The sequence below is a fragment of the Bos javanicus genome, chromosome 3 (genome assembly GCF_032452875.1).
Source record: "Bos javanicus breed banteng chromosome 3, ARS-OSU_banteng_1.0, whole genome shotgun sequence".
In the NCBI taxonomy this organism is placed as follows: Eukaryota; Metazoa; Chordata; class Mammalia; order Artiodactyla; family Bovidae; genus Bos; species Bos javanicus.
In genome coordinates, this window is record NC_083870.1 from 34,079,837 (window position 1) to 34,107,143 (window position 27,307).

At 44.4% G+C, this 27,307-nt stretch overlaps 3 protein-coding genes across 3 annotated transcripts in view; all 3 read right to left on the reverse strand.

The window, feature by feature from the left end:
• LOC133244150 (glutathione S-transferase Mu 1-like) overlaps positions 1-19,780 on the reverse strand; it is a 43,468-nt gene extending 23,688 nt beyond the window's left edge. Inside the window, exon 1 of the mRNA XM_061410908.1 lies at positions 19,746-19,780. The gene's annotated coding sequence lies outside the window, so the exon portion shown is untranslated. The remainder of the gene's footprint in view (positions 1-19,745) is intronic.
• On the reverse strand, positions 159-9,267 carry LOC133244151 (glutathione S-transferase Mu 1-like). The gene is made up of 3 exons (XM_061410909.1): positions 8,282-9,267; positions 8,084-8,194; positions 159-2,363 (listed from the first exon to the last, which is right to left on the reverse strand). Exons 1-3 carry the CDS (start codon positions 8,333-8,335, stop codon positions 2,292-2,294), a joined length of 237 nt encoding a protein of 78 aa, XP_061266893.1. The 5' UTR covers positions 8,336-9,267; the 3' UTR covers positions 159-2,291.
• Positions 13,469-19,992, reverse strand: LOC133244147 (glutathione S-transferase Mu 1). The gene is made up of 8 exons (XM_061410904.1): positions 19,878-19,992; positions 19,517-19,592; positions 19,023-19,087; positions 18,642-18,723; positions 18,442-18,542; positions 17,247-17,342; positions 17,049-17,159; positions 13,469-14,007 (listed from the first exon to the last, which is right to left on the reverse strand). The coding sequence occupies exons 1-8, from the start codon at positions 19,911-19,913 to the stop codon at positions 13,918-13,920; spliced, it is 657 nt and encodes a 218-aa protein (XP_061266888.1). The 5' UTR covers positions 19,914-19,992; the 3' UTR covers positions 13,469-13,917.
• Between the last annotated feature and the right edge of the window lie 7,315 nt (positions 19,993-27,307).

Below are 27,307 nucleotides of genomic sequence, written 5' to 3' on the forward strand. Positions count from 1 at the left end.
TAGAATGAGCCTTGGAATGAATTGATCTGATTGACTTTTTTTTTTTTTTTCAGTTTATGAAAATCACCTGTATTTCTAAACACTAACAACAAATCATCAGAAAAAGAAATTAAGAAAACATTTTCATTTACAAAGCTTAAATGGTGATTGACTTTTTTTTTAAATATGGCTTAAAATTGGAAAGATTTGTACTTTATAAGAAAATGAGAAATTGTATTTCTAAAGTCTGTCAAAATTGTGTTTCTGAAAGCCTTCCTAAATGAGCAATGCAAAGAAATAGAGGAAAACAATAAATGGGGAAGACTAGAGATCTCTTCAAGAAAATTAGAGATACCAAGGGAACATTTCATGCAAAGATGGGCAAAATAAAGGACAGAAATGGTATGGACCTAACAGAAGTAGAAGATATTAAAAAGAGGTGGCAGAAGAACTATACAAAAGTTCTATACAAAAGAACTATACAAAAAACTATACAAAAGAACTATACAAAAACTATACACAGAAGAACTATATAAAGAAGATCTTCACGACCCAGATAATCACAATAGTATGATCACCTAGAGCCAGACATCCTGGAATGCAAAGTCAAGTGGGCCTAAGGAAGCATCACTACAAACAAAGCTAGTGGAGGTGATGGAATTCCAGTTGAGCTATTTCAAATCCTGAAAGATGATGCTGTGAAAGTGCTGCACTCAATATGCCAACAAATTTGGAAAACAGCAGTGGCCACAGGACTGGAAAAGGGCAGTTTTCATTCCAATCCAAAAGAAAGGCAATGCCAAAGAATGCTCAAACTATCACACAATTGTACTCATCTCACACACTAGCAAAGTAATACTCAAAATTCTCCAAGCCAGGCTTCAACAGTACGTGAACCAGGAACTTCCAGATGTTCAAGCTGGATTTAGAAAAGGCAGAGGAACCAGAGATTAAATTGCCAACATCCGTTGGATCGTTGAAAAAGCAAGAGAGTTCCAAGAAACATCTATTTCTGCTGTATTGACTACACCAAAGCCTTTGACTGTGTGGATCACAACAAACTGTGGAAAATTCTTAAGAGATGGGAATACCAGACCATCTTACCTGCCTCCTAAGAAATCTGTATGCAGGTCAGGAAGCAACAGTTAGAACTGGACATGGAACAGACTGGTTCCAAATTGGGAAAGGAGTACGTCAAGGTTGTATATTGTCACCCTGCTTATTTAACTTATATGCAGAGTACATCATGCGAAATGCTGGGCTGGATGAAGCACAAGCTGGAATCAAGCTTGCCAGGAGAAATATCAATAACCTCAGATATGCAGATAACACCACCCTTATGGCAGAAAGAACTAAAATGCCTCAATGAAAGTGAAAGAGGAGAGTGAAAAAGTTGGCTTAAAACTCAATACTCAGAAAACTAAGATCACAACATCTGGTCCCATCACTTCATGGCAAATAGATGGGGAAGCAATGGAAACGGTGAGAGACTTTATTTTTCTGGGCTCCAAAATCACTGCAGATGGTGACTGCAGCCATGAAATTAAAAGGTGCTTTCCCCTTGGAAGAAAAGCTATGACTAACCTAGACAGCATATTAAGAAGCAGAGGTATTACTTTTCCAACAAAGGTCCGTCTAGTCAAATCTATGGTTTTTCCTGTAGTCATGTATGGATGTGAGAGTTGGACTAAAGAAAGCTTAGTGCCAAAGAACTGATGCTTTTGAACTGTGGTGTTGGAGAAGACTCAGAGTCCCCTGGACTGCAAGGAGATCCAACCAACAATCCTAGAGGAAATCAATCCTGAATATTCATTGGGAGGACTGATGCTGAAGCTGAAACTCCAATACTTTGGCCACCTGATGGGAAGAACTGACTCATTTGAAAAGACTCTGATGTTGGGAAAGATTAAATACGGGAAGAAAAGGGGACAACAGAGGATGAAATGGTTGGATGGCATCACCGACTTGATGGACCTGAATTTGAGTAAGCTCCAGGAGTTGGTGATGGACAGGGAGGCCTGGCGTGCTACAGTCCATGGGGTCGCAAAGACTTGGACACAACTGAGTGACTGAACTGAAAGTCTACCAGCTCCGGGGCTGGCAGCTGCCCGCTAGAACTCCAGCTGGCTTTGTGTACAATTGGTACACAGCCAATACCTGAAAGTCCTTATCTTGCCCCAAATTGGCCAGGATAGGGTTCTTTCATCATTCCCAAACTGGTTTTTTGTTTCTGAAATTAGAGAAAAACATTTACAGATTCCGAACTTGAGGGAACAGAAGTGCTCCCAGGAGAAAGCTTGTGATTATAATTCTTACCAAGTCCTGAGACCTGTAAACACAGCCCATATTGCCTGAAACAGCAGCCTTGGGTCCATCAGTAGAACCTAAAAATGAAGAAAAAAAGGGGAAAGAGTTATAGGTCTTTCTTTAAATTCAAGGTGTAAATGAATTATTCCAGCTTATAAATTAGTGAGTTTACAATACTTGATTCATGACTAATTATTTTTTTTTTACTTTTAAAAAATATTTCATTTATTTATTTGGCTGTGTGAGGGCTTAATTGTAGCATGTGACCTCTTAGTTGTGGCATGTGGGATCTAGTTCCCTGACCAGGGATCAAAACTGGGCTCCCTGCATTGGGAGCATGTAATCTTAGTCACCGGACCACCAGGAAATCCCCATAACTAAGTTTTAAAATAAAACTGCGAGATCTCTGTGTCTATCTAGATGTATGCTTGTCTGTGCACATTATAAATATGATATGCTTTTCCCTCAGAATAGCATTATTAAAATTAATTAATAAAAGAATTCTATTTAATTGACTTAAAAGTGTTTACAAATTAAATATTTCTAAATGTAACAGAAACTTGTCCCCAATTTTAAAACTATATTTAATATTTAATGAATGAAAACCAGTTTAAGTTATTGGTTTAATTAATACAGCCACGTCTTTAGGGTTATGGATATTGTGGTTGCTTCAGAAGCACATATACTAAAAGTAGAGTCACCAACATTAAGAGCCATCCACCAGAGATTCAGGGAAGAGTGCCATCGCCCTCCTATGAACAACGCTGAATTCTAGAAGCTCTGACTAATTTCATCAGAGGCTTGAAGATCTTCGTCTTAGACTTCTATACCCAACCAAAATGTTAGTTTAATGTACACTAGCAATACATCTGCAGATATGCAAGGACTAAAGAAATGTATCTCCTAGGTAGCCAAGAAAATGAGGAAGCAAACCAAGAAAGAAGGTCCTGAATAATAGCTGGGTAGCAGCCAACAGAAGGCGCCTTGAAGGCATCTGAGAAAAGAGTGGAGATGGGACCCTAGACACATTCCAGATGTGATAAAGCCAGGCACTATAAAGGGAAACGAATCCTGTTCTCTCCACTAGGCATTCCCACCACTCTGAGCCCTGCTAAGACACACAGCTCTACAAAGCCATGAGCTCTTAATAAGGAGGAGGAATGGATGAGAGATGGAGGCTCAGGAAGAGGCCTCCCTTCTATTAGTAGAAGGAACCCTCTGAGAACTCCTGCTCTGAGGGCCTCAGAAATGGGAACAAGAAGTCTCAGAACATCTTACTACCAGACAGGATCCCCATGCACCCAGACACTGCCAGTGTCACCACTCTATCCCTAGGAAGCAGCAGGGCCAGTTGGACAGTTCAGATGGTCAGGAGGAAAAAAGATAAGACATAGCAGGTGTGGTTAAAGCTTAATTGGTGATTGGCAATGCTGGGCAGGGCCCACGCTGGGAGAGCAAGGCCTGCACACTAGGCCTATTCTGGTCTTCAGGGCAGTGCTGGGGGCTCAGGCTTGAGCTCTCCAAGCCAGGGATCTGGTCAGGCTACTCACAGCAGGAAAAAAAAAAAAAAAAAAAACATGGAAAGGAAGGATGATCTGGTTGGCTTTAGAGCAGAAATGATAACATCAGGGGATGACTTCTCTGAAGAAAAATGGGGTATTGTAGAGCTTAGAGATCCTAAATGAATGGGATTGGAAAGAGTTGGGGCAAAATAGGGCCTGAGTGGGGACGAACAGAAAGAAAGAAGGAGAAAATAAGACATCTGGTCCTGGGGTGTAGGAAGCTCCAGCTGTTCTCCAGGGCCCTGGTGCAGCAAGCATGGCCCTGGCTCCTTCATGTAGGCAGAAATCCTCTCGAGACCATAAGGATGAGAAAAAGGAAGTCGGATCATGATCAGCTGCCCCACTGGGGCTTCAGCAGCTCCATGTCAGATACCCAAGTTGGGAAGCCCAGTACAGCCCCTCCTTGTGGGGGCAAGTGTTACAGAAGGCACAGTCTTCCTGCAATCCCTAGTGGTCAGAACTCAACCCCTTCAGTTTCCTCTAACTAATGTGCTATCTTACTAAGACCTACCACACATGGAGACTCCACTCTGAGGATATCCACCAGAGAGGGTGATGTATAGGCGTCTCTGGTTCTATCACACTTCACTTAATTATGCATCCCAGGTATTGTGTATTTTACAAACTAAGGTTGGTGTCATCAAGTAAGTATATCACCAATATTTATTCCAAGAGCATTTATTTGCTCACTAAAGGTCACTAAATGTCTCTGTCACACTTTGGTAATTATAGCACCATTTTCAAATTTTTCATAATCATTACATTTGTTAAGGTGGTCTGTGATCATTTGATCTTACTATTGCAAAACTCAACATTCAAAAAATTAAGATCATGGCATCTGGTCCCATCACTTCATGGCAAATAGGAGGAAAAAAAGTGGAAGCAGTGACAGATTTTCTTTTCTTTGGCTCCAAAATTACTGTAGATGGTGACTGCAGCCATGAAATTAAAAGACGCTTGCTCCTTGGAAGGAAAGTTATGACAAACCTAGACAGCATATTAAAAAGCAGAGACATCACTTTGCTGACAAATGTCGCTATAGTCAAAGCTACGGTTTTCCCTGTAGTCATGTACGGATGTGAGAGTTGGACCCTAAAGAAGACTGAGCACTGAAGAATGGATGCTTTCAAATTGTGGTGCTGGAGAAGACTCTTGAGAGTCCTTTGGACAGCAAAGAGATCAAACCAGTCAATCCTTAAGGAAATTAACCCTGAATATTCATTGGAAGGACGGATGCTGAAGGTACAATACTTTGGCCACCTGATGTGAAGAGGTGACTCACTGGAAAAGACTGATGCTGGGAAAGATTGAGGGCAACAGAGGCAACAGAGGATAAGTTGGTTGGATGGCATCATTGACTTAATGGACACAAGATTGAGCAAACTTCAGGAGATAGTAAAGGACAGAGAAGACTGGTGTGCTGCAGCCAATGGGGTTACAAAGAGTCGGACTTGAATTAGTGACTAAACAACAACAATTGCAAAAACACTACAATTCCCTGAATGCTCAGATGATGGTTAGCATTTCTTAGCAATAAACTATTTTAAATTAAGGTAAAATACATTCTTTTTGTAGACATAGTCAAGGCTATGGTTTTTCCTGTGGTCATGTATGGATGTGAGAGTTGGACTGTGAAGAAGGCTGAGTGCCGAAGAATTGATGCTTTTGAACTGTGGTGTTGGAGAAGACCCTTGAGAGTCCTTTGGACTGCAAGGAGATCCAACCAGTCCATTCGGAAGGAGATCAGCCCTGGGATTTCTTTGGAAGGAATGATGCTAAAGCTGAAACTCCAGTACTTTGGCCACCTCATGCGAAGAGTTGACTCATTGGAAAAGACTCTGATGCTGGGAGGGATTGGGGGCAGGAGGAGAAGGGGATGACAGAGGATGAGATGGCTGGATGGCATCACTGACTCGATGGACGTGAGTCTGGGTGAACTCCAGGAGTTGGTGATGGACAGGGAGGCCTGGCGTGCTGCGATTCATGGGGTCGCAAAGAATCGGACACAACTGAGCGGCTGAACTGAACTGAACTGAATGCTATTGCACACTTTGTAGATTACAGTAGGGGCTTCCCTGGTGGTTCAATGATAAAGAATCTGCCTGCCAATGCAAAAAAACACAAGTTCCATCTCTGATCCAGGAAGATCCCATATGCCATGCAGCAACCAAGCCCAGGCGCCACAACTATTGAGCCTGTGCTCTAAAGCCCAGGAGCCACAACTGCTGAGCCCACATGCTAAACTACTGAAGCTGCGTTCCTAGAGCCCGTGCTCAGCAATAAGAGAAGCCACTGCGGTGAGAAGTCTGCCCAGTGCAACTAGAGAGTAGCCCCTGCTTGCCACAACTAGAGAAAAGCCAGCCCAGCCGTGAAGACCAGGCACAGCCAAAAATAAATAAATTAGAAAAAAAAATTTTTTTTAAAGATTACAATATACTATAAACATAACTTTTATCAGAGACAGGCTCCAGGCTTTGCCCACAGGGGGCCCCCTAGCACCACAAAGAGGCTCAGAAATACATAAACAACTTGCAGAAGAGACCACTGTACTCAATGACTCAGCAAACCTGGATGAAAGCTGATAGAAAAGTATAAAGCTCAGTACCAGATTCTAATTATTTCTCTTAAAGAACAAAGTCCAACTGCCTGGCCTGAGACTTGAGCTTAGTCTCACTGGGCCCCTAGAGTTTCAAGGATCCAAAGATCCTGGGGCTGCCTGTATCCAACAGTCCAGGCCCCAGAGGCCACACACTGCAGCCCACATCTGTCTCCAACTCACTTCCAGGCAGTCGTCTGGGTGATGATCCAGATGACTCTTGAATGATCCCCAAGGCGGATCAGCTTGGACCGAACCAGAACTGATGAGAACTAGCTGAGAAAGGAGATTCCATGATGGAGAGGGGGAATAGAAAGCAGACTGTAGGCTGAAAATCTTTTGGACTAGAGCTTCAAATTCCCAAACCTGACATAAAGCAGACTTTGTCGCTCTCTAGTTAGTTGACTGAGGGTACCAGTGGTGAGTTGGGAAATGAGATCAAGCTGAGCTCTTCCAGAACCAAGGTGGCTCCACCCACACCACACAGCTTGGGGTTCTTATAGTTCTCCAGCTACGCTGAGCCCCAGAGGTTGGGCACCAGGACTCCCTGCGCCTGATTCAGTGCCTCATGCACAGGAGAGGGTCAGATCAGTGAATGTGACTTAAAATGATGTACTATCACATCTCTGAGACAGAATCTGGGGTAACTGGAAGGAAGAAGGAAAGGAAGACAGAAAGGGAAGAGTAGTGATCACCATAAGAGATGTCAAGAAAAATACTTCCACATGGGTATCTACCTATGTTTTCAAATGTCAGCGTCAATTAGTCCTGGGGCTGCTGCTTAGACGTTTCTGTCGTGTCTGACTCTGTACGACCCCATGGACTGCAGCCACCAGGCTCCTCTGTCCATGGGATTCTCTAGGCAAAAATACTGGAGTGGGTTGTCATGCCCTCCTCCAGGAGATCTCCCTCAACCCAGGGATCGAATCTGGGTCTGCATTGCAGGCAGATTCTTTACTACTGAGCCCCCAAGGAAGCCCCCAGTTAGTCCTAGGAATCATAATACAACCCCAGGCAGGGATATGATTGCTGCTAAGCTCCCCAGGAACCAGGAGAAAAAATTGTGTCCGTCTTTGGTACTTGATATCAATCCTTCTGTGTCTCATTATATCACTCACAGCTGCATACCATCTCTTGAAAGTTCTGCTTCCTCCATACTGTCCAGGGCTGTGAACTCAGACAAGGAAAGGACCTGAGCCTTTCTTTTCAGTACAAGAAACAGAGAACCACTGACTGTTGCACACAGAAGCCAGATGCTCTCACTGGGAGCCCAGCACAGGCTGTCTGTGATCTTCAGCAATTACTGTCCTTTCAACTTAATTCCTTACTATAAGACAGAGGTGATGATGTGCACCCATGGGTGATTCATGTCAATGTATGGCAATAACCACCACAATATTGTAAATAAATTATCCTCCAATTAAAATAATTAATTTAAAAAGATGGAGGTGATAATTCTTCTACCACGTAGAAATGCTGCAAAGATGAAACACAATATATGTACGATGTTCAGCAGATATCCTGGTATAAATCAATCATTGATAAATGGTAGGTAGTCTTAATTTTTAGCCCTGAGACTAAGAAAGTATCATGGAGAAGACAGAAGAGATATAAATAGTGAGAAGACCAGGAGAATTACTTCAAAGCGGTTGAGGAAGTCTTTTAGGTTTGTGAATTCATACAGGCACTTGGGTTCCAATCTGTGGTGCAGGTCAACGATGTCATAAGCAGATAAATCCACATAGGTGAGCTGCAGAAAGGCAAAGCAAGAATGGGCTTTAAACTCTGATCCTGGGCAAAATGAACTCCTGGCTCTCAAATCTGCCCCCGCACTTACCTTCTCCCCTGAAAACCAATGCCTTTTCCCCAGAAGTTGGGATAAAAGCTTCATCTTCAGAGGGATTCCCTCCAATTATGCAGGTTTCATTTTCTCCTGAAGGAAAACACAGATGTCACTGCCCTCAGACACTGACTCCCTGGCAGAGAGCAGGCCTCCCGGGGCTGCGTCTGAACCCAGCTGCCAGGTGAGCAGCCATGTTTTCCGCCTGAACCTGGGTCGGTGCCTGGGCTGCAATTCAACCCACCTGTGTTCACTAGACTCCTATGGGTACCACCGCCCATGTGTGAGAAGCAATAGGAAGGCAAAGGGCAAAAACCACACTGTTCCTAACCTAACTCAGCTCCAGACACCTGCCCTGGGTGTCTCAAACTGGAGAGTGATGCAGGGTGTGACGCAGCCAGTGGTTGCCTCGCTGATATTCAGAGTCAATGCAGCCGCATCTTCTGGATTCACACGTGCTCTCTCTTGCTTATAAAATGTTGACAAGTTCTAATATTTTAGAGAACACGGTGCAGGACATGAGAACATATAGTGCCCAGTATCCAGTCAAGAAGTCCAGCCTCTGATCTCCTGCATGGCCTTCCATAATTCCCTCCAACTCTAGTGCTGACAGACATTCTGAACTCTCTAGTGAATTAACAGAAATTCTATGTGGAATAACCTCAGAATACTAAATTATGTCGTATAAATAAATACAAACAGTAAGATTTAAATGTGTCCTGCTGCTAAGTCGCTTCAGTCGTGTCCGACTCTGTGCGACCCCATAGACGGCAGCCCACCAGGCTCCCCCGCCCCTGGGATTCTCCAGGCAAGAACACTGGAGTGGGTTGCCATTTCCTTCTCCAATGCATGAAAGTGAAAAGTGAAAGTGAAGTCGCTCAGTCGCGCCAATGTGTCCTAATTTATGTTAATTTTTTAAAGATTGTTAAATGTTGTCTGTGTAAGCTTAGAATATGCCAAACAAAGGAATATATTTTTCACTTGAAAATAAGAAAATGAAAATAAACATTGACAAGAATCTGCCAAGTGGGATATCAGAAAAGAAAATTGCCTACTTATATTACTTTGAATAAAGAAATGCGACAAACTAGGGCTGCAGGATTTTAGAAAAGAAACTAAGTTCAAGGTGAAAAATATGGAAAATAAGAAACAATGCTAAGAAGAAAAATTTCAAACCTACACCGGGAAGAACTGAATGGATTGTTAAACCGTGTCCACCAAGGGGCAAGTCTGGGGAGGTCTTCGGTGCGGCTCTCACAGCACAGCCCTGCTTAGGTGTCCACTTAGACTGGAGGAGCTGGGTCAGGCGGTCACCAGGACACCTGTGTCTGAAAAGCAGTGGTGTGCTCAGGAGAAGCCTGGACGGCCATGCTCCCCACAGCCAGGCACTGGGGTCCACAGCTCCTGTGACAGTCTAAAGGCCATCCTCCAGCCCTGGGCCAGTGGGGTGGCCCTGAAACAGAGGTGGAGCAACCCCGTTACACCAAAGGTGAAGGGCTGGGTTGGCTGGCCCTGCCTCTAGAATCACAGCTGGAAACCTCCCTGGCGCTGAGAAACAGGAAAAGAAACTTGAAAAACAAAATAATAATAATAAAAACCCCAGATGACTGAGAAGATTGTACAGAAATTTGCAACAAGTCACTGCGAACTCAGTGTCTAGACTGAGACCTGTTTTTATCACCCTTGTAGGGTGATCGCAAGTTGAATATGTAAGCATCTAGTGACTGCCACACAAGGATATTGGTGATGGACAGGACCACAGTGTATCTCAATTACCACTGCTGGCCCATCACTCAAGGCCTTCCAGAGACACTCATATACATCAAATTGGCAAAACACGCAGACTGACACGACTTGCCCTTTAAAGTCCTTAAAATAATGACAATGTCAAGGAGATTGACCAGTGGAAAAGAGGATCTCTTCTCTCCAAACCTACTTAGAGTTCTTTTATAAGGCGTCTCAGCCAGTCCCCTCTAATTCATAAGTCCTGTAAAAACAGATTGCTTTAGCTCTTATGTTTTGCTTTAAAAACATACTTATTATCATATTCAATGTGTGTGTTCATTTGCTCTAGATAATAAGCTAGAATAGAACCACAATGAGTTCCACTTTGCCCATTAAAAAAAGGTTGTGACTACCATCACTTCACCTTTTAACTGTGATCCAGAATTAAATGAGTAATGGGGCGAGCATAGGACACAGGGAGATTTATAGACTGGGATTTATTCAGCAAGTGGAAACATGCACAGCCAATAAACAATTGGAAAAATGTAAAGGTCAGAAACAGCAGGGTAGATAATGAGCCCATAAAATTAGCATACAATGAAATTGTGACACCCCAAGTGCCTAAGGTACAGGAAAAAGAGGCCCACGTGCCTTGCTGGGGGCACCATCAAGTAAGTTACTCTCTCTACAGAGCAATAAAATAGTCTGCTATTAAAGCTTAAAACCATTCTCACATTTTGCCTTCTAGTATCTGCTAGGGGATCTACCAAATAAAGGCCACAAACCAGAGGAAAACATCAGTTTAAGATGACACTATCGTAAGGAAAAGTAAAAAATAGAAAACCCCACATTGCCCAGTAACGAGTGACTGACTAGGCAAATTACACTTTATCTACTGGATCCAGGAACTATTTAGTAGAATGTGCACAAATGTATGGCTAATAGGTATAGATTTTTAAGGGAAACCTTAAGAGAAAAAAGAGCAGAACCTAAAAATGTATGTACACACAAATTACACGTACCCAAAGAAGTAGGCACAAGTAAAAATCAAGTGAATACTTGAAGTGATCCCCCTAATATTAAATACAACTAGCTTAATAACTCTTCATTGAACACCCAGTATCTTCCAGGTGCTGTTCTGGTTGTATAAAAACACCTGTAAGACCAGGAACAAGAAGAGACAGAAATGCCTACTTTCATGGTATTTATATCCTACAGGGAAGACTGATGATAAAGAAAAACATAAGCAATATAACAATGAGACCATGTCTATGTCCGTCACAAGCAGTAAGGTGCACCATCTTAAGTGGACAACTCAATGGGTTTTTAGATATGTATATTTTTATGGAATCACCACCTGGGTCAAGATAGAGAACATTTCCAGCCCCGCACAATCTCTTCAACAAAGACAAGCTCACCATTCAGCTGACCTCTGTTACCCTGGACTTATTTTGCCTACTAATAATCATGTAAATAGAAGGATGTGGTAAGTGCATTTGGTGTCTACATCCTGTTGTCCACATTGTGTCTCTGAGAGTCATCCATGTTATTGTGTGTAGCAGTAGCCCTTCATAATATTTTCATCATATATATATATATATCGTGTAATACTCCATCATATGAATAATGAATTTGTAGCAGATCCAACCAGTCCATTCTAAAGGAGATCAGCCCTGGGATTTCTTTGGAAGGAATGATGCTAAAGCTGAAACTCCAGTACTTTGGCCACTTGATGCGAAGAGTTGACTCATTGGAAAAGACTCTGATGCTGGGAGGGATTTGGGAGCAAGAGGAGAAGGGGACGACAGAGGATGAGATGGCTGGATGGCATCACTGACTCGATGGACATGAGTCTGAGTGAACTCCAGGAGTTGGTGATGGACAAGGAGGCCTGGCGTGCTGCGATTCATGGGGTCGCAAAGAGTAGGACACGACTGAGCGACTGATCTGATCTGATCTGATGATGGACTTATATAACATATCACAGCTTATTGGTCCACTCTTGCATTGCCAGACATTGGAAAGTTGCCAGTTCTTGGCTCTTTCATATAAAGCCACTTTGAACACTATGGTACATGTCTGTTGAAGACATAAGCACACATCCCCATTAGTATATAACAAGGCATGGCATTCCAGGGGCATAGGGTAGATGTTATGTTTAGTTCCAGGAAGTGCTGTTGGTTTCCAAAGTGGTTGTTCCACCAGCAGTGACTGATGGTTCCAGTTACTGCACATATTTGTGAACAATTGTTGGTCCTTTTCATTTTAGCTTCTGTGAGTATATAATTGGATTAACTGTGTTCATAACTTCCCCAAATCCAATATTGTTGGGCACCTTTTCATATACTGACTGGCCTTTGGAATATTCTCTTTTGTAATACCCAATCAAGACTTGGGCCTTGGAGTTGCCTGGTGGCCTAGTGTTTAGGATTCTGGGCTTTCAATGCCAGGGCCTGGGTTCAACCTCTGGTTGGGAAACTGAGATCCTACAAGCCACATGATGCGGCCAAAAAGCCACTTAGGCCTTTTTTTTTCATTGGTTATATTTTTAGCTAAATATTTTTGGATAAAGGTCCTTTGTGATTTGTAATATTTTCTCCCAACTGAGCCTTGACTGAATACTAGACCCCAAAATAAACAACTATTTATGGTAGCATGGTCTGGGAACTCCTGAGGTCCTAGAAACTTTCTCTTAAGCAGACCACTGGACAGTGTGATTTGAAATTACTTCCAGAGAATGCAAAGCAGTGATGAATGGTGCCTGATAAAAAGGAGACCAGGAAACTTAGTATACTCATAGAAGGATGTGAAGTGAAAACACAACAGCCCCAAGATCTCTATATAGACTCTGGACTCGGATACCTCACATGGGCAAGAACTGAAAAGCAAGTGCCTTAAGTTAAAAAATATATGTATCCATCAGATATTCAAGAGATATTGGATATTCAAGAGAGACTGGCATCACCCATCCCGTGAACAAGGCTTAATTCTAGCTGTGTCTAATTGCATCAGAGGCCTGAAGGTCCTTATCCTAGAATTGTATAACCAACAAAAACATTACTTTAGTGTACACTAGCAACACATCTTCAGATATGTGAGGACTAAAGAAATTTACCTCGCGGGTAGCTAAGAAAATGAGGAAGTAACCCAGAAAGACAGTCCTGAATAATAGCTGCGCAGCAGCCAACAGAGAGCGCCTGAGCTCTTAACAAGGAGGAGAAATGGATGAGAGATGGAGGCTCAGGAAGAGGCCTCCCTTCTATTAGTAGAAGGAGCCCTCTGAGGACTCCTGCTCTGAGGGCCTCAGAAATGGGAACAAGAAGTCTCAGAACATCTTACTACCAGACAGGATCCCCATGCACCCAGACACTGCCAGTGTCACCACTCTATCCCTAGGAAGCAGCAGGGCCAGTTAGACAGTTCAGATGGTCAGGAGGAAAAAAGATAAGACATAGCAGGTGTGGTTAAGGCTTTATTGGTGATCAGCAGGGCTGGGCAGGGCCCACACTGGGAGAGCAAGGCCTGCACACTAGGCCTGTCCTGGTCTTCAGGGCAGTGCTGGGGGCTCAGGCTTGAGCTCTCCAAGCCAGGGATCTGGTCAGGCTACTCATAGCAGGGGAGAAAAAAAAAAAAAACAGCAACATGGAAAGGAAGGATGATCTGGTTGGCTTTAGAGCAGAAAGCATAATGGCAGGGGGTGACTTCACTGAAGAAGAGTGGGGTGCTATAGAGCTTAAAGATCCTGGATGAATGGGGTTGGGAAAGAGTTGGGGCCAAATAAGACCTAAGTGCGACAAATGGAAAGAAAGAAGGAGAAAACAAGACATCTGGTTCTGGGGTGCAGGAAGCTCCAGCTGTTCTCCACACACAGCACTGGCTCCTCGCTCCATCTCCTGCCGTCCAGAGCACTACTTGTTGCCCCACACAGCCATCTTTGAATATACAGGGTGTGGGAGGAAGCGGCTGGACTTCATGTAGGCAGAGATCCTCTTCAGGCCCTGAGGGTGGAAAAAAGAAGGTCAGGTCTGCTGCCCCACTGGGGCTCATGCAATTCCACTCCAGACTTTGAGTTGGAACCCTGGTCCAACCCTTCCTTGTGGAGTGAAGCAATCAGCAAAAATCTATCTTCCTAGGGTCCCCAGTTCTGATAAGTTACCTCTTCAGTTTCCTGTGACTAATGTGGTATCTTACTAAGACCTGCCACACATGGAGAACAGGCTGTGTTAGCTGCTGTATATACCCAGAGATGAGAAAACACAGCCATCCCTCATTCCAGTCCACTTCAAATTACTGTGATTCACACGTTTTGTGTATTTTACAACCTGAAGCTTTGTGCCAACCATCATTAAGCAAGTCAACTGATGCCATTTTTCCAACCACATCTGCTCACTTTCTGTCTCTGTGTCATCTTTGGTGATTTTCCCAATATTTCTACTTTTTCATTATGATTATGTTTGTTATGTTGATCTGTGATCAGGGATCTTTGATGTTACTGTGGCAAAAAAATCAAACTCCCTGATGTATTGAGGGTTTGGGTCTAGATGCCCACAATACAGTGAAGCGAGTCACATAGCTTTTTTGGTTTCTCAGGGCATGTAAAAGTTGTTTATAGTATACTGTAGCCTGTAAAATGTTCAATAGCATTATACCTAAAATATAAATATATATTTATCTTAATTTAAACATCCTTTATTGCTGGGCATTAATTCTCTGGCAGTCCAGTGGTTAGTTAGGACTCCATGCTTTCACTGCCAGGGGCTGGGTTTGATCCCTGCTCTGGAATCTAAGATCCCACATGCTGCACATCTTGGCCAAACAAACAAACAAACAAACCTGAAACTTTCTTGCCAAAAAATGCTGAGACCCTCAGTACATCAGGGAGGGTTGTACCTTGAAGTCTCTATAGTGGGCAATTTCCTTCCCTCTCTTTCCTTCTTCCAGTTACTCATGATTCTGTCTCAGAGACAGGATCGTACATTCATTTTAAGTTACATTCACTGATCTGAGCCTCTCCCCTGTATGAGTCACTGTATCAGGCCCAGAGGGGATGCAGAAGTCACACAATCCTGGCGCCTGGCCTCTGGGGCTCAGTGCAGCTGGAGAACTACAGGAATTCTGAGGTATATGTGACAACTGAGAACCTTCACAGAAGTAACCTAAGAGTGATTAGTGTGTCCTTATCTGGAGGGAAACGGGATCACAGAGGTTAAGTACCTTCCTCACGTTCAAGCCACTAGAAAGTGATAGCATGGAGCACAGCTGGCTCTCTCTCCAACTCTGTGCTCTTGGCAAAGCACTCCCTTTCTCCATTTCCCCACAGGAGGGCTTGTCTTTCCTCCTGCACACAAACCTGGTTCTTTCGAAGAGGGAGACTCCAGGCTTTGCCCACAGAGGGACCCCTAGCACAACAAAGAGCCTCAGAAAGTACATGAGCAGCTTGCAGAAGACACCAGATCTCACCCAATGACTCAGCAAAACCCAGAAGAAAGGTGATAGGAGGGTGAGAAGCAGCAAGACCAGGCTCTAATTATTCCACTTAAAGGACAGAATCCAACTCCTGGCTGGGACCTGAGCCCACTCTCACTGGGCCCCGACCTACCTCATCCCCAGTCCTGCTACAGCCACCCAGGCAGTGAGACACTCAGATGTACCTGTGCACCATCTTCTCAAGACCCAGAGTTCCCAGGAGTTCCAGACCTAGGGCTGACTGTACCCCACAGCCCAGGGCCCACAGGCCACACACTGCAGTCCACATCTGTCCCCATCCTCCTTCCCAGGCACTCATCTCAACTCTTTGTTGCTCTCCAATTATTAATAGTTGACTGAGGGTGATGATGAGCTGGGAGGTGAGGTCAGGCTGTGCTCCTTCAGAACCAAGGACGTTCCACCCATACCACACAGCTTCAGGGTTCCTGAAGTTCTCCAGCTACACTGAGCCCCAGAGTTAGGACTCCAGGATTGTGTGACTTCTGTATCCCTCCTGTGCCTGACACAGTGCCTCATACAGAAGACGGTCAGATCAGTGAATGTGACTTAAAATGAATGGACCATCCTGTCTCTGAGACAGGATTATGAGTAACTGGAAGAAGGAAAGAGAGGGAAGGAAACTGCCTACTATAGAGACAAGATAAGATCTTCCCAAGAAGGCATCTACCTATGGAAGAAAATCCCAGAACGAATTACATTCTTGGAAATCTCGGTACAACCCCAGAGAGGGAGCCAATAAGCCGCAGGGCCCTTGGGTGATCAGGAAAAAACATTATGTCTTTTACACCTAAGATCACTCTTACTGTGCCTCAACTCAACTAATGCCAGCCACATCCAAACTCCTGAGATTTCTGCTTCCTCCACACTTTCCAGAGCTCTGAGCCCAGACAACAAAAGGACCTGAGCTTTTCTCTTCCACACAGGAAACGGAGAGCCATTGACTGCTGCCCATAGAATCCAGACACTTTAACTGGGAGCCCGGCACAGCCTGTACTGGTTCTGTGACCATCAGAAATTACACATCCTTTTGGCTTATTCCTTGTCTTTAAGATGGAGGTGATACTTCTTTACCTTGTAGAAATAAGGCAAAGATCAAATCTGATACAATGTATGTAAAGTCCTGAGCAGAAAACCTGGCATAAACCAAGTTCTCAATAAATGCTAGTTATACTTGGTTTTCAGAGAAGGCAATGGTATCCCACAGTACTCTTGCCTGGAAAATCCCATGGACGGAGAAGCCTGGTGGACTGCAGTCCATGGGTCGCTGAGGGTCGGACACGACTGAGAGACTTCACTTTCACTTTTCACTTCCATGCACTGGAGAAGGAAATGGCCACCCACTCCAGTGTTTTTGCCTGCAGAATCTCAGGGACGGGGGAGCCTGGTGGGCTGCCGTCTATGGGGTCGCACAGAGTCGGACACGACTGAAGTGACTTAGCTTGGCTTAGCTTAGCTTAGCTTATACTTGGTTTCAGTTCCAATTAGGAAAGCTGCAGGGAGAAGAGTGTAGAGAAACGAGATGTATTAATAGTAGGACGATCAGGAGAATCACCTCAAAATGAGAGATGAAGTCTTTCAGGTTTGGGAATGCATCCAGGCACTTGGGCTCAAATATGCGGTGAATGTCAAGAACATCATAAACCAGGAAATCCACAAAGGTGAGCTGCAGAAAGACAAAGCATGAATGTGCACCAAACTCTGAACCTCAGGAAAGTGACAGCTCTCCCTCCCCTAAAGCCATCCCACTTACCTTGTCCCCTGCAAACCAAGGCCTCCTCCCCAGAAACTCTGAGTAGAGCTTCATCTTTCCAGGGATCTCCTTCAAGTATTGAGACTTTAGTTTCTCCTGAGACACAAAACAGCTGTCACTGCCCTCAGACACAGACTCCCTGGCAGAGCAGGCCTCCTGGGGATGATTCTGATCCCAGCTGCCAGGTGAGGAGCCATGTCCCCCAACTGAACCTGGGTTGGCACCCACCTGCCATTCAACCCACCTGTGTTCATCAGACTCCTATGGGTACTACCTCCCATCTGTGAGAGGTAATGGGAAGGCAAAGGCCAAAACCACACTGTCCCTGACCCTGTCACCAGTCAGCTCCAGACACCTGCCCGGGGTCAGACCAGCAGTTCTGTGAGATTTGGCAGAGCTCAGGCCTCAGACCTCAGGCTGATCAACACTAAAATAACTACGAAAGAAGTCCTTTGTTCCAGTGTGGGAGACAGAATGGTCTGGATGCCTGGACAGTTGGAAAGAATTGGGAGCTGAAAGGAAGGAAGGAAAGGAATAAAGTCTGACCCTGGGCTGCCCACTGGACACATGTCCTGATCCCTGAGATGCCAAGGAGGAGGCACTGGTTGAACTCATAAACACCTATATAGGATGTGAATTTCTACCCTGGGAGGCTGGACTCTACCCTAAGATTGATGGGAACTGAGTCCAAGGTTGCATTTCATGCACTGGGAGTTCTGAGGGTCACTCTCAGAACTCTGTAGGGACTAGCTTGGTGAATCAGTAGTTTCCAAGGAGTTTAAATGGCAAAAGGACCAGTGTAGATAGGACCCTGTCCAACTCAGCAGGAGTGAACTCACAGTCAGGACTTTAACAGATCCTGACCATGTAAATGTAGACCCAGCCCTGCCCACTGGGCAAAATGGGTTTATGCCTGAGATGTTGAAGAAGAGGCATTGCACTAACAAGGTAAATATCCTGTCTAGGAACTGAATTTCCACCTTGGGGAGTCTGGATTCTATCCTTAGATTGGGGAGAACTGAGTCAGAGCTTCTATATCCTGAATTATGTTATGAGAATCACTCAGGGGACTCCATATAGACCAGCTCAGTAGCTCCAAGGAGATCAAATCACAAAATGATCTGTGTAGAAGGGATAAACTAATCTAGTCTCCTTTTAAAGCACATCCAGCCCAGATCAGTGGGAGGAGACTCACAAATTCAGGGTTGTAGCAGAGTATAGCCAATTCATTAGCAGTGTCCATAGTCTGGTTCTCCAATACATCCACGCGAATCTTCTCCTCCTCTGTCTCCCCACCTGTACCCACACAACAGAGACTCACCCTCAGTATCCCCTCCCAGCCCAGCCCAGGGCATGGCCACCTATATCCCTGCCCCCAACCCCAGCCCCACTCACACATGTTGTGCTTGCGAGCAATGTAGCGAAGGATGGCCTTGCTCTGGGTGAGCCTGTGAGCTCCATCAATTAAGTAGGGCAACTGGAAGAACAACAAGGCCAGGTGAGGTGGGCCACCAGGCTCAGTGCATCTGGTCACTTGAGGAAGGGCAGAGATGAAACCTAGCACTCACAGAGCCTGCCCCATGGTAGGCACTAGATAATATGCTATAAAATGGAGGGACGAGCTGGACACAGAGTATCATTGAAGGGCAGGGGAGAGAACCAGGAAGCTGAGAGACGGAGCAGAAGGCACCTGTTCCTGAAACCTCTAAGCCAGGAAAGGAGATGGATTGAGACACTGTCCACTCCCCCTCCCAGCACCCCAGCCCCTGCACCTACATTGGGAAAGTCCAGGCCCAGCTTGAATTTTTCATCCAGCCACTGGCTTCTGTCATAGTCGGGAGCTGAGAAAAAGAAGATGCAGTGAAACAACCTCCCAGGAATCCAACCCTCCTTCCCAGGGGACCTACAAAGGAGTCAGGGGCAAGATGCCCCTGAACTGGTGGATCTGGAATCTGAATCACTAATCTCACATGGAGCTTTGAGGGGAAAAACAAACAGAAATTTCCTGAAACTACATGAGTAATCCTTACAAAGGATTTAGGTAAGCGCTAAAGGGAGCCTGTGCCAATGGCTGATACAGGACCCAGCTGCGGACTCTCACAGCCTTCCTTGGAGGCCAGCTACACCCTAAAGGGTTCGGGAAGGGGCAGGTCCCTGCTCCAGCTGGTGGAAGGCGATAGACGTGAACAACAGGGGTCAGGACATGGGATGCTTGGCACCAAACCAGCATGAGTTGAGCAGAAGTCAGGACATGACAAGGATGCCATTACCGTCCCCCATCGTGTACTTCTTTTCCTCATAGTTTGAGTCTGTGTACTCCAGGAGCAGGCGGATGGCGTGGGCTAGCTGAGAGAGATGCCAGGACACAGGGCAGATGTCAGGTCTTGACTGCAAAACTTTCACTGTTCCAGTCCCTCCCATACTCCCAACCCTCTCCCCCTATCCACCCACTTCTGAGCGCACGCGCGCGCGCGCACACACACACACACACACACACACCTGGGAAGGAGGCGGTGGTGCGAAGGGGCTAGGCTGCAGCGAGCAGAAAACATTTCTGGCTTACCGGTCCCCAACTGCGCAGCATATCCCCGCCCGCCTCCATCCCACCCTTCCTAGCGGACCCCCGCTCACCCCGCGGATGTCCCAGTAACCCAGGGTCATCGCCATAGTCAGCGTCTGTGGATCGGATTTCCAGCTCTGCACCGTTGATTTGGAAGTTTATCCGGTGCCTGGGTCAAGTCTGGGTGTGGCCTGAGTGAGGCCACGCCCCATCGCCTCTCTCCGCCCCGCCCCCAACTATTGCCCAATCTCCGAAGCTTCCTGGCACTCGGGGCGCCCCGGACTCTTCAACGAGGCATCTGCGCCCAGGGCAGTCGAAATAGTCCATTTCCCCCTCCAGCCTCAAAACTCGGGAGCCGAGCTCTGGACACCAGGACGCTGAGGGCAGCCTGGTTCCCGTCGCCAGTTCGATCTCAGCTAAATCGGGGGAGTTGGTAGCACGCTCGGGAAACAAGCCTGAATCCTAACGACAGCACGAATCTTCCACCTCCCCTGCCCTCCTACAATCATTCAGACTTGCTCCTGGATTACCGAGTTCCCTTGGGCTCTGGGAAGCTCTTAACTGCCAAGTTAAGACTAAGAGTGGGTGCCCCTCAAATCGAAACTCTAAATGAGCCGCGGGCACAGGAAGATCAGTACTCCAAGTAATCCTCACGCTGCCCCTACTCTTTATAATTCCTGACGGCAGCATGTCTTCTAGAACAAACTATTAATGGGATACAAGAAACACCCACAAGGTGCAGGAAGAAGTTTGTCAGTGCTTTTCTTTCAGGGACTAGAGGGGACTCATCCCTTCAGTCATGTAGCTAACAGTGATAATCATCAAATGTAAATTAATCAAGCAGATTTATGGCCTAAATAATGGATCTAAATACAGAAGCAGGTCCAGCAAAGAAGATATCCAGGTGCAACTCCAGAAATAACCCGACAACCAGCTAGATGTACTCCATTTTGACTGGGTCAATGACCTGGGCTTAGGTAGTCACAGAGGGCTCTGAATGAAGAGCGGAGAGCTGTTCTTTGAGCAGCTGGGAGCCTCTCCTGCTGCAAGGGGGACCGGTAGGGGAGGCCAGCAAGGAGCCTGGAGGACACCACACAGGACTGCAGTCAGAGTGGGCCCAGCACAGCTTGGCTGTCCCAGTCCACAGATTCCTGCCCTGATCTTGACCCAGGTGTGGTTCTGTGTAGGAGAGGGTGGCTCAGGTGGCCTCTGAAGTCACTCTGTGATACAACCTCCTCAAAAACAGTGTCCTACCTGCCAACTTTCCTCTTTGAAGATTGAAGGCTATTTCAAAATTACGAGAAGAGGACAAGGTTGGCCTGTATTTCCTTTTCCCTTGTTTAAAGTACACTACAAAGTAATGGATACACAAAAAGAGATGACAAGACCTTTTAAAAACAAATCGATTTCAGAAGTTAAAAGGCAAGCTTGGAACTCTACAGGAAAGTCAGTTTAAAATTAGCTAACACTTTTTAAGGATAGAAAGGTCCCAGTATTCAATAAAGGTTTCAGACCACCAAGATAAAGTATGGAGTGGGGGTTTGAAGAAGACAGACTTTCTCTAATCCATGTTGAATCACAGACTCAGAGTCTACACATCTCTGCTAAACTGGGGAGCAGGGAAAGTATATCAGCAGAGACCGGCAGAGCTCAGTCCCTCTGTGGATGCCCCTAGCCATTCCCACCCTGCCAGTCTTCAGAGCTCAGCTCTGGGTCCAGACTCAAGAGGCAGATCAGGGAAAGGCAGATTCCCTTGTCGTTTTGCCCAAAGGGAGGAAATAGTGGCTCTGGCCGCACAAAAGTGCTGCCTGTCTTAATAGTTATATTTTTCATATAATAAAGGGGTTGTCATTCTGAGTTTTACACATCTTGAGCTTGGAAAAGACACATGACTGGATTCCACTGAGAAAATAACTTTCTTAAAAACACTAAACAGAATAATAACAGTTAAATAGATATTGTTAATAACAGTTAATAATAACTGTTAATTGTTAGTTAACAGTTAATAATAATTGTTAGATTTTGTTAAAAACAATTAATAATAACTGTTAATTGTTCATTAACAGTTAATAATTGTTAATAACAGTTAAACTAGAAATTGTTATGCTAGTATTCAGTCAGTCAGCCATTTATTTACAAAAATCATTGAAATTCTGTCATAGAGCAGCACTAAGAAAAAGAAAATTCTAGGTAGTAAAGGCTGGAACTCAGCTAGGAAATACAAGGAGAGATTTTAAAATATAGAAGAGGTTTTTAAGTGTTCAAAATCTCTGAGGGGCACTGAGAGAGAGGGAGGCTGAAGGCAGGAGAAAGAGGCCGTGCCTGCTGGGACAAGAAACTGAGGACACAGGGATGGGCCCCGAGCACAGGCGGCTCCGTCAGGAGGAAGACGTCAATCCTGCAGGAGGAGGGGGGCTGGCGGAGCAGGCTCTCAGACTCAGCCTCCAGGCCCAGGGGTCCCACTGGTGGGGGCAGTGGGTGTGGAAGGCAGTAGGGGGCAGGGGGACTCGGGAAACTGGAGAGGGGGCTGAAGGGCCTGATGCAGCCAGTGGTTGCCTCGCTGATACTCAGTGTTAAAGCGGCCACATCTGGATTTACAGGCGCTCTCGCTTGACTGGAAGTATTGACAGGTTCTAATATTTTAGAGAGCACTGTGCAGGACGTCAGAACACATAGTGTCCAGTATCCAGTCGAGAATCCTGCCTGACTCTGCACTGTACTCCATCCTTCCAGCTCTACTGCTGACATTCTGAACTCCCAGAGTAAATTTAAAATTCTATGTAAAACAGCCTCAGAATACAAATCAACACATTAAATACCAACAGTAGTATTAAATTGTGTTCTACTTGATAGAAATTTTTTAAAGGTTTTTAAAGTATTATCTAGATAAACTTTTGTAACCCAGGATACAAAGGATATTTTTTAATCTGAATAGAAAGTAAAAACCATAATTTATAAGATTCTGTCATAGCAGTATATAGTTTAAGATGGGGACTTTACAGGTGGTGCAGTGGTAAAGAATCCGCCTGCCACTCCAGCATTCTTGCTTGGAGGATTCCATGGACAGAGGAGCCTGGTGGGCTACAGTCCGTGGGGTCACAAAGAGTCAGATGTCATAGTTTTAAGAACAAATAAATATAAACAAAGGCTTCAAGAATTTAAACAGGAATTAAATTTAAAATAAATAACATGTGGAATTGTATTTCTATGTGTTTCTGTCCTGTCGTGTTTTGTGTTTCTAGGAACATTTTTATTTTATCTAGATTATCCAGTTTGTTGGCATATGATTCTTGGTAGTATTCTGTTGCAATATTTTTATTTCTGTAGATTCAGTAGTCCTGTCCCACTTTCATTTCTGATTTTAGTAATTTGCATCTTCTCCCTTCTTTCTTAGTCTAGCTAAAGGTTTGTCAATTTTGTTAATTTCATAAAATCTTTCAAAGAAATTTCTTTAAAATTTTCATTGATTTTCTCTATTGTTTTTCTATTTTATTTTTCTATTTATCTCTGCCATAATCTTTATTATTTCCTTTCTTCTATTTATTTCGGTTTAGTTCTTTTCCTAATTTCTTAATTTATAAACTTAGGATGTTTATTTGAGATCCTCTTGTTTTTAAAGTAGACATTTCTAGCCATAAATCTCCCCCTTAGCAATGCTCTTGCTGCGTTCCTTAAGTGTTTGCATTCTGTGTTTTCAGTTTCTCTCCTAAGTGTTTGTGCTTTCTTATTTTTTGTTGTTATTGTTCAGTCACTAAGTCATGTCTGACTCCTTGCGACCGGATGGACTGCAGCATGCCAGGATCCTCTGTCCTCCATTATCTCCCGGAGTTTGCTAAAATTCGTGTCCATTGAGTCAGTGATGCTATCTAACCGTCTCGTCCTCACCTGCCCCCTTCTCCTTTTGCCTTAAATCTTTCTCAGCATCAGGGTCTTTTCCAATAAGTCTGCTCTTTGCATCAGGTGGCCAAAGTATTGGAGCTTCAGCATCAGTCCTTTCAATGAATATTCAGGGTTGATTTACTTTAGTATTGACTGGTTTGATCTCCTTGCAGTCCAAGGGACTCTCAAGAGTCTTCTCCAGTACCACAATTGGAAAGCCTTCTTTAGGGTCCAACTCTCACATCGGTACATGACTACTGGAAAAACCATAGCTTGGACTATAGGGACCTCTGTTGGCAAAGTGATGTCTCTGCTTTTTAATATGCTGTCTAGGTTTGTCATAGCTTTCCTTCCAAGGAGCAAGCATCTTCTAGTTTCATGGCTGCAGTCACCATCCACAGTGATTTAGGAGCCCAAGAAAAGAAAATCTGTCTCTGCTTCCACTTTTTCCCCTACTATTGGCCTTGAAATGATGGGACCATGTGCCATGATCTTAGTTTTTTCAGTTTGAATTTATACCAGCTTAATTCAAATAGCTCTTAAATACTTTGCTCTTACACATCTCTGTCCTTTCTCTTTGATTATCGGTGTCACAAAATTACATTTTTATGCACGTGTGTCCAAAACCATAGACTAATAATTCTTATTTAATGGACTAGTCTGTTTAATTACTGTGATACTGAATGGTTTGCCTTGGAAATAAACAGATCATTCTGTCATTTTTGAGATTGCATCTAAGTACCACATTTCAGACTGTTTTGTTGACTATGATGGATACTCCATTTCTTCTAAAGGATTCTTCCCCACAGTAGAAGATACAATGATCATCTGAGTTAAATTCACCCATTCCAGTCCATTTTACTTCACTGATTCCTTAAATGTTGACATACACTCTTGCCATCTCCTGTTTGACCACTTCCAATTTGCCTTGATTCTTGGACCTAACATTCCAGGTTCCTATGCAATATTGCTCTTTATAACATCAGACCTTCCTTCCATCACCAGTCACATCCACAACTGGGTGTTGTTTTTGCTTTGGCTCTGTCTCTTCATTCTTTCTGGAATTATTTCTCCACTGATCTCCAGTAGTAATTATTGGGCCCCTACCAACCTGGGGAGTTCATCTTTCAGCTGCTAAACTGCTATGTCGCTTCAGTCGTGTCCAACTCTGTGCGACCCCATAGACAGCGGCCCACCAGGCTTCCCCATCCCTGGGATTCTCCAGGCACGAATACTGGAGTGGGTTGCCATTTAGTCCTATCTTATTGCCTTTTCATACTGTTCATGGGGTTCTCAAGGCAAGAATACTGAAATAGTTTGCCATTCTCTTCTCCAGTGGACCACATTTTGTCAGAACTCTTCACCATGACCCGTCCGTCTTGGGTGGCCCTACATGGTATGGCTTATAGTTTCATTGAGTTAGACAAGGCTGGGGTCCATGTGATTAGATTGGTTAGTTTTCTGTGATTGTGGATTTCAGTCTGGATTATCACAGTAATCCAAATCTATGCCCCGACCAGTAATGCTGAAGAAGCTGAAGTTAAACAGTTCTATGAAGACGTACAAAACCTTCTAGAACTAACACCCAAAAAAGATGTCCTTTTCATTATAGGGGACTGGAATGCAAAAGTAGGAAGTCAAGAAACACCTGGAGCAACAGGCAAATTTGGCCTTGGAGTACAGAATGAAGTAGGGCAAAGGCTAATAGAGTTTTGCCAAGAGAACACACTGGTCATAGCAAACACCCTCTTCCAACAACACAAGAGAACATTCTACACGTGGATATCACCAGATGGTCAACACCAAAATCAGATTGATTATATTCTTTGCAGCCAAAGATGGAGATGCTCTATACATTCAGCAAAAATAAAACTGGGAGCTGACTGTGGCTCAGATCATGAACTCCTTATTACCAAACTCAGACTTAAATTGAAGAAACTAGGGAAAACCACTTAACAGTGGAAGTGGAAGTGAGAAATAGATTTAAGGGACTAGATCTGATAGACAGAGTGCCTGATGAACTATGGAAGGAGGTTTGTGACATTGTACAGGAGACAAGGATCAAGACCATCCCAAAGAAAAAGAAATGCAAAAGAGCAAAATGGCTGTCTGAGGAGGCCTTACTGCTGCTACTGCTAAGTCACGTCAGTTGTGTCCGACTCTGTGCGACCCCATAGACGGCAGCCCACCAGGCTCCCCCATCCCTGGGATTCTCCAGGCAAGAGTACTGGAGTGGGGTGCCATTGCCTTCTCCAGAGAAGGCCTTACAATAGCTGTCAAATGAAGAGAAGTGAAAAGCAAAGGAGAAAAGGAAAGATATACCCATTTGAATGCAGAGTTCCAAAGAATAGCAAGGAGAGATAAGAAAGCCTTCTTCAGGGATCAGTGTAAAGAAACAGAGGAAAACAATCGAATGGGGAACATGAGATCTCTTCAAGAAAATCAGAGACACCAAGGGAATATTTCATGCAAAATGGGCCCAATAAAGGGTAGAAATGGTATGGACCTAACAGAAGCAGAAGATATTAAGAAGAGGTGGCAAGAATACACAGAAGAACTGTACAAAAATGATCTTCAACCCAGATAAATCAATGGTGTGACCACTCACCTAGAGCCAGACATCCTGGAATACGAAGTCAAGTGGGCCTTAGGAAGCATCACTAAGAATAAAGCTAGTGGAGGTGATGGAATTCCAGTTGAGCTAATTCAAACCCTAAAAGATGATGCTGCATTCAATAAGCCAGCAAATTTGGAAAACTCAGCGGTGGCCACAGGACAGGAAAAGGTCAGTTTTCATTCCAATCCGTAAGAAAGGCAATGCCAAAGAATGCTCAGACTACTGCACAATTGCACTCATCTCACATGCTAGTAAAGTAATGCTCAAAATTCTCTAAGACAGACTTCAACAATACATGAACCATGAAGTTCCAAATGTTCAAACTGATTTTAGAAAAGGCAGAGGAACCAGAGATCAAATTGCCAACACCCGCTGGATCATGAAAAAAGCAAGAGAATTCCAGGAAAACATCTATTTCTGCTTTATTGACTATGCCAAAGCCTTTGACTGTGTGGATCACAATAAACTGTGGAAAATTCCGAAAGAGATGGGAATACGAGACCACCTGACCTGCCTGTTGAGAAATCTGTGTGCAGGTCAGAAAGCAACAGTTAGAACTGGACATGGAACAACAGACTGGTTCCAAATCAGGAAAGGAGTACATCAAGGCTGTATATCGTCACCCTGCTTATTTAACTAATATGCAGAGTACATCATGAGAAACGTTAGGCTGGATGAAGCACAAGCTGGAATCAAGATTGCTGGGAGAAATATGAATAACCTCGGATATGCAGATAACACCACCCTTAAGGCAGAAAGTGAAGAAGAACTAAAAAGCCTCTTGATGCAAGTGAAAAAAGGAGAGTGAAAAAGTTGGCTTAAAACTCAACATTCAGAAAACGAAAATCATGGCATCTGATCCCATCATTTCATGGCAAATAGATGGGGAAACAGTGGCAGACTTTTTTTTTTTTTTTGGCTCCAAAATCATTGCAGATGGTAATTGCAGCCATGAAATTAAAAGATGCTTGCTCCTTGGAAGAAAAGCTGTGACCAACCTAGACA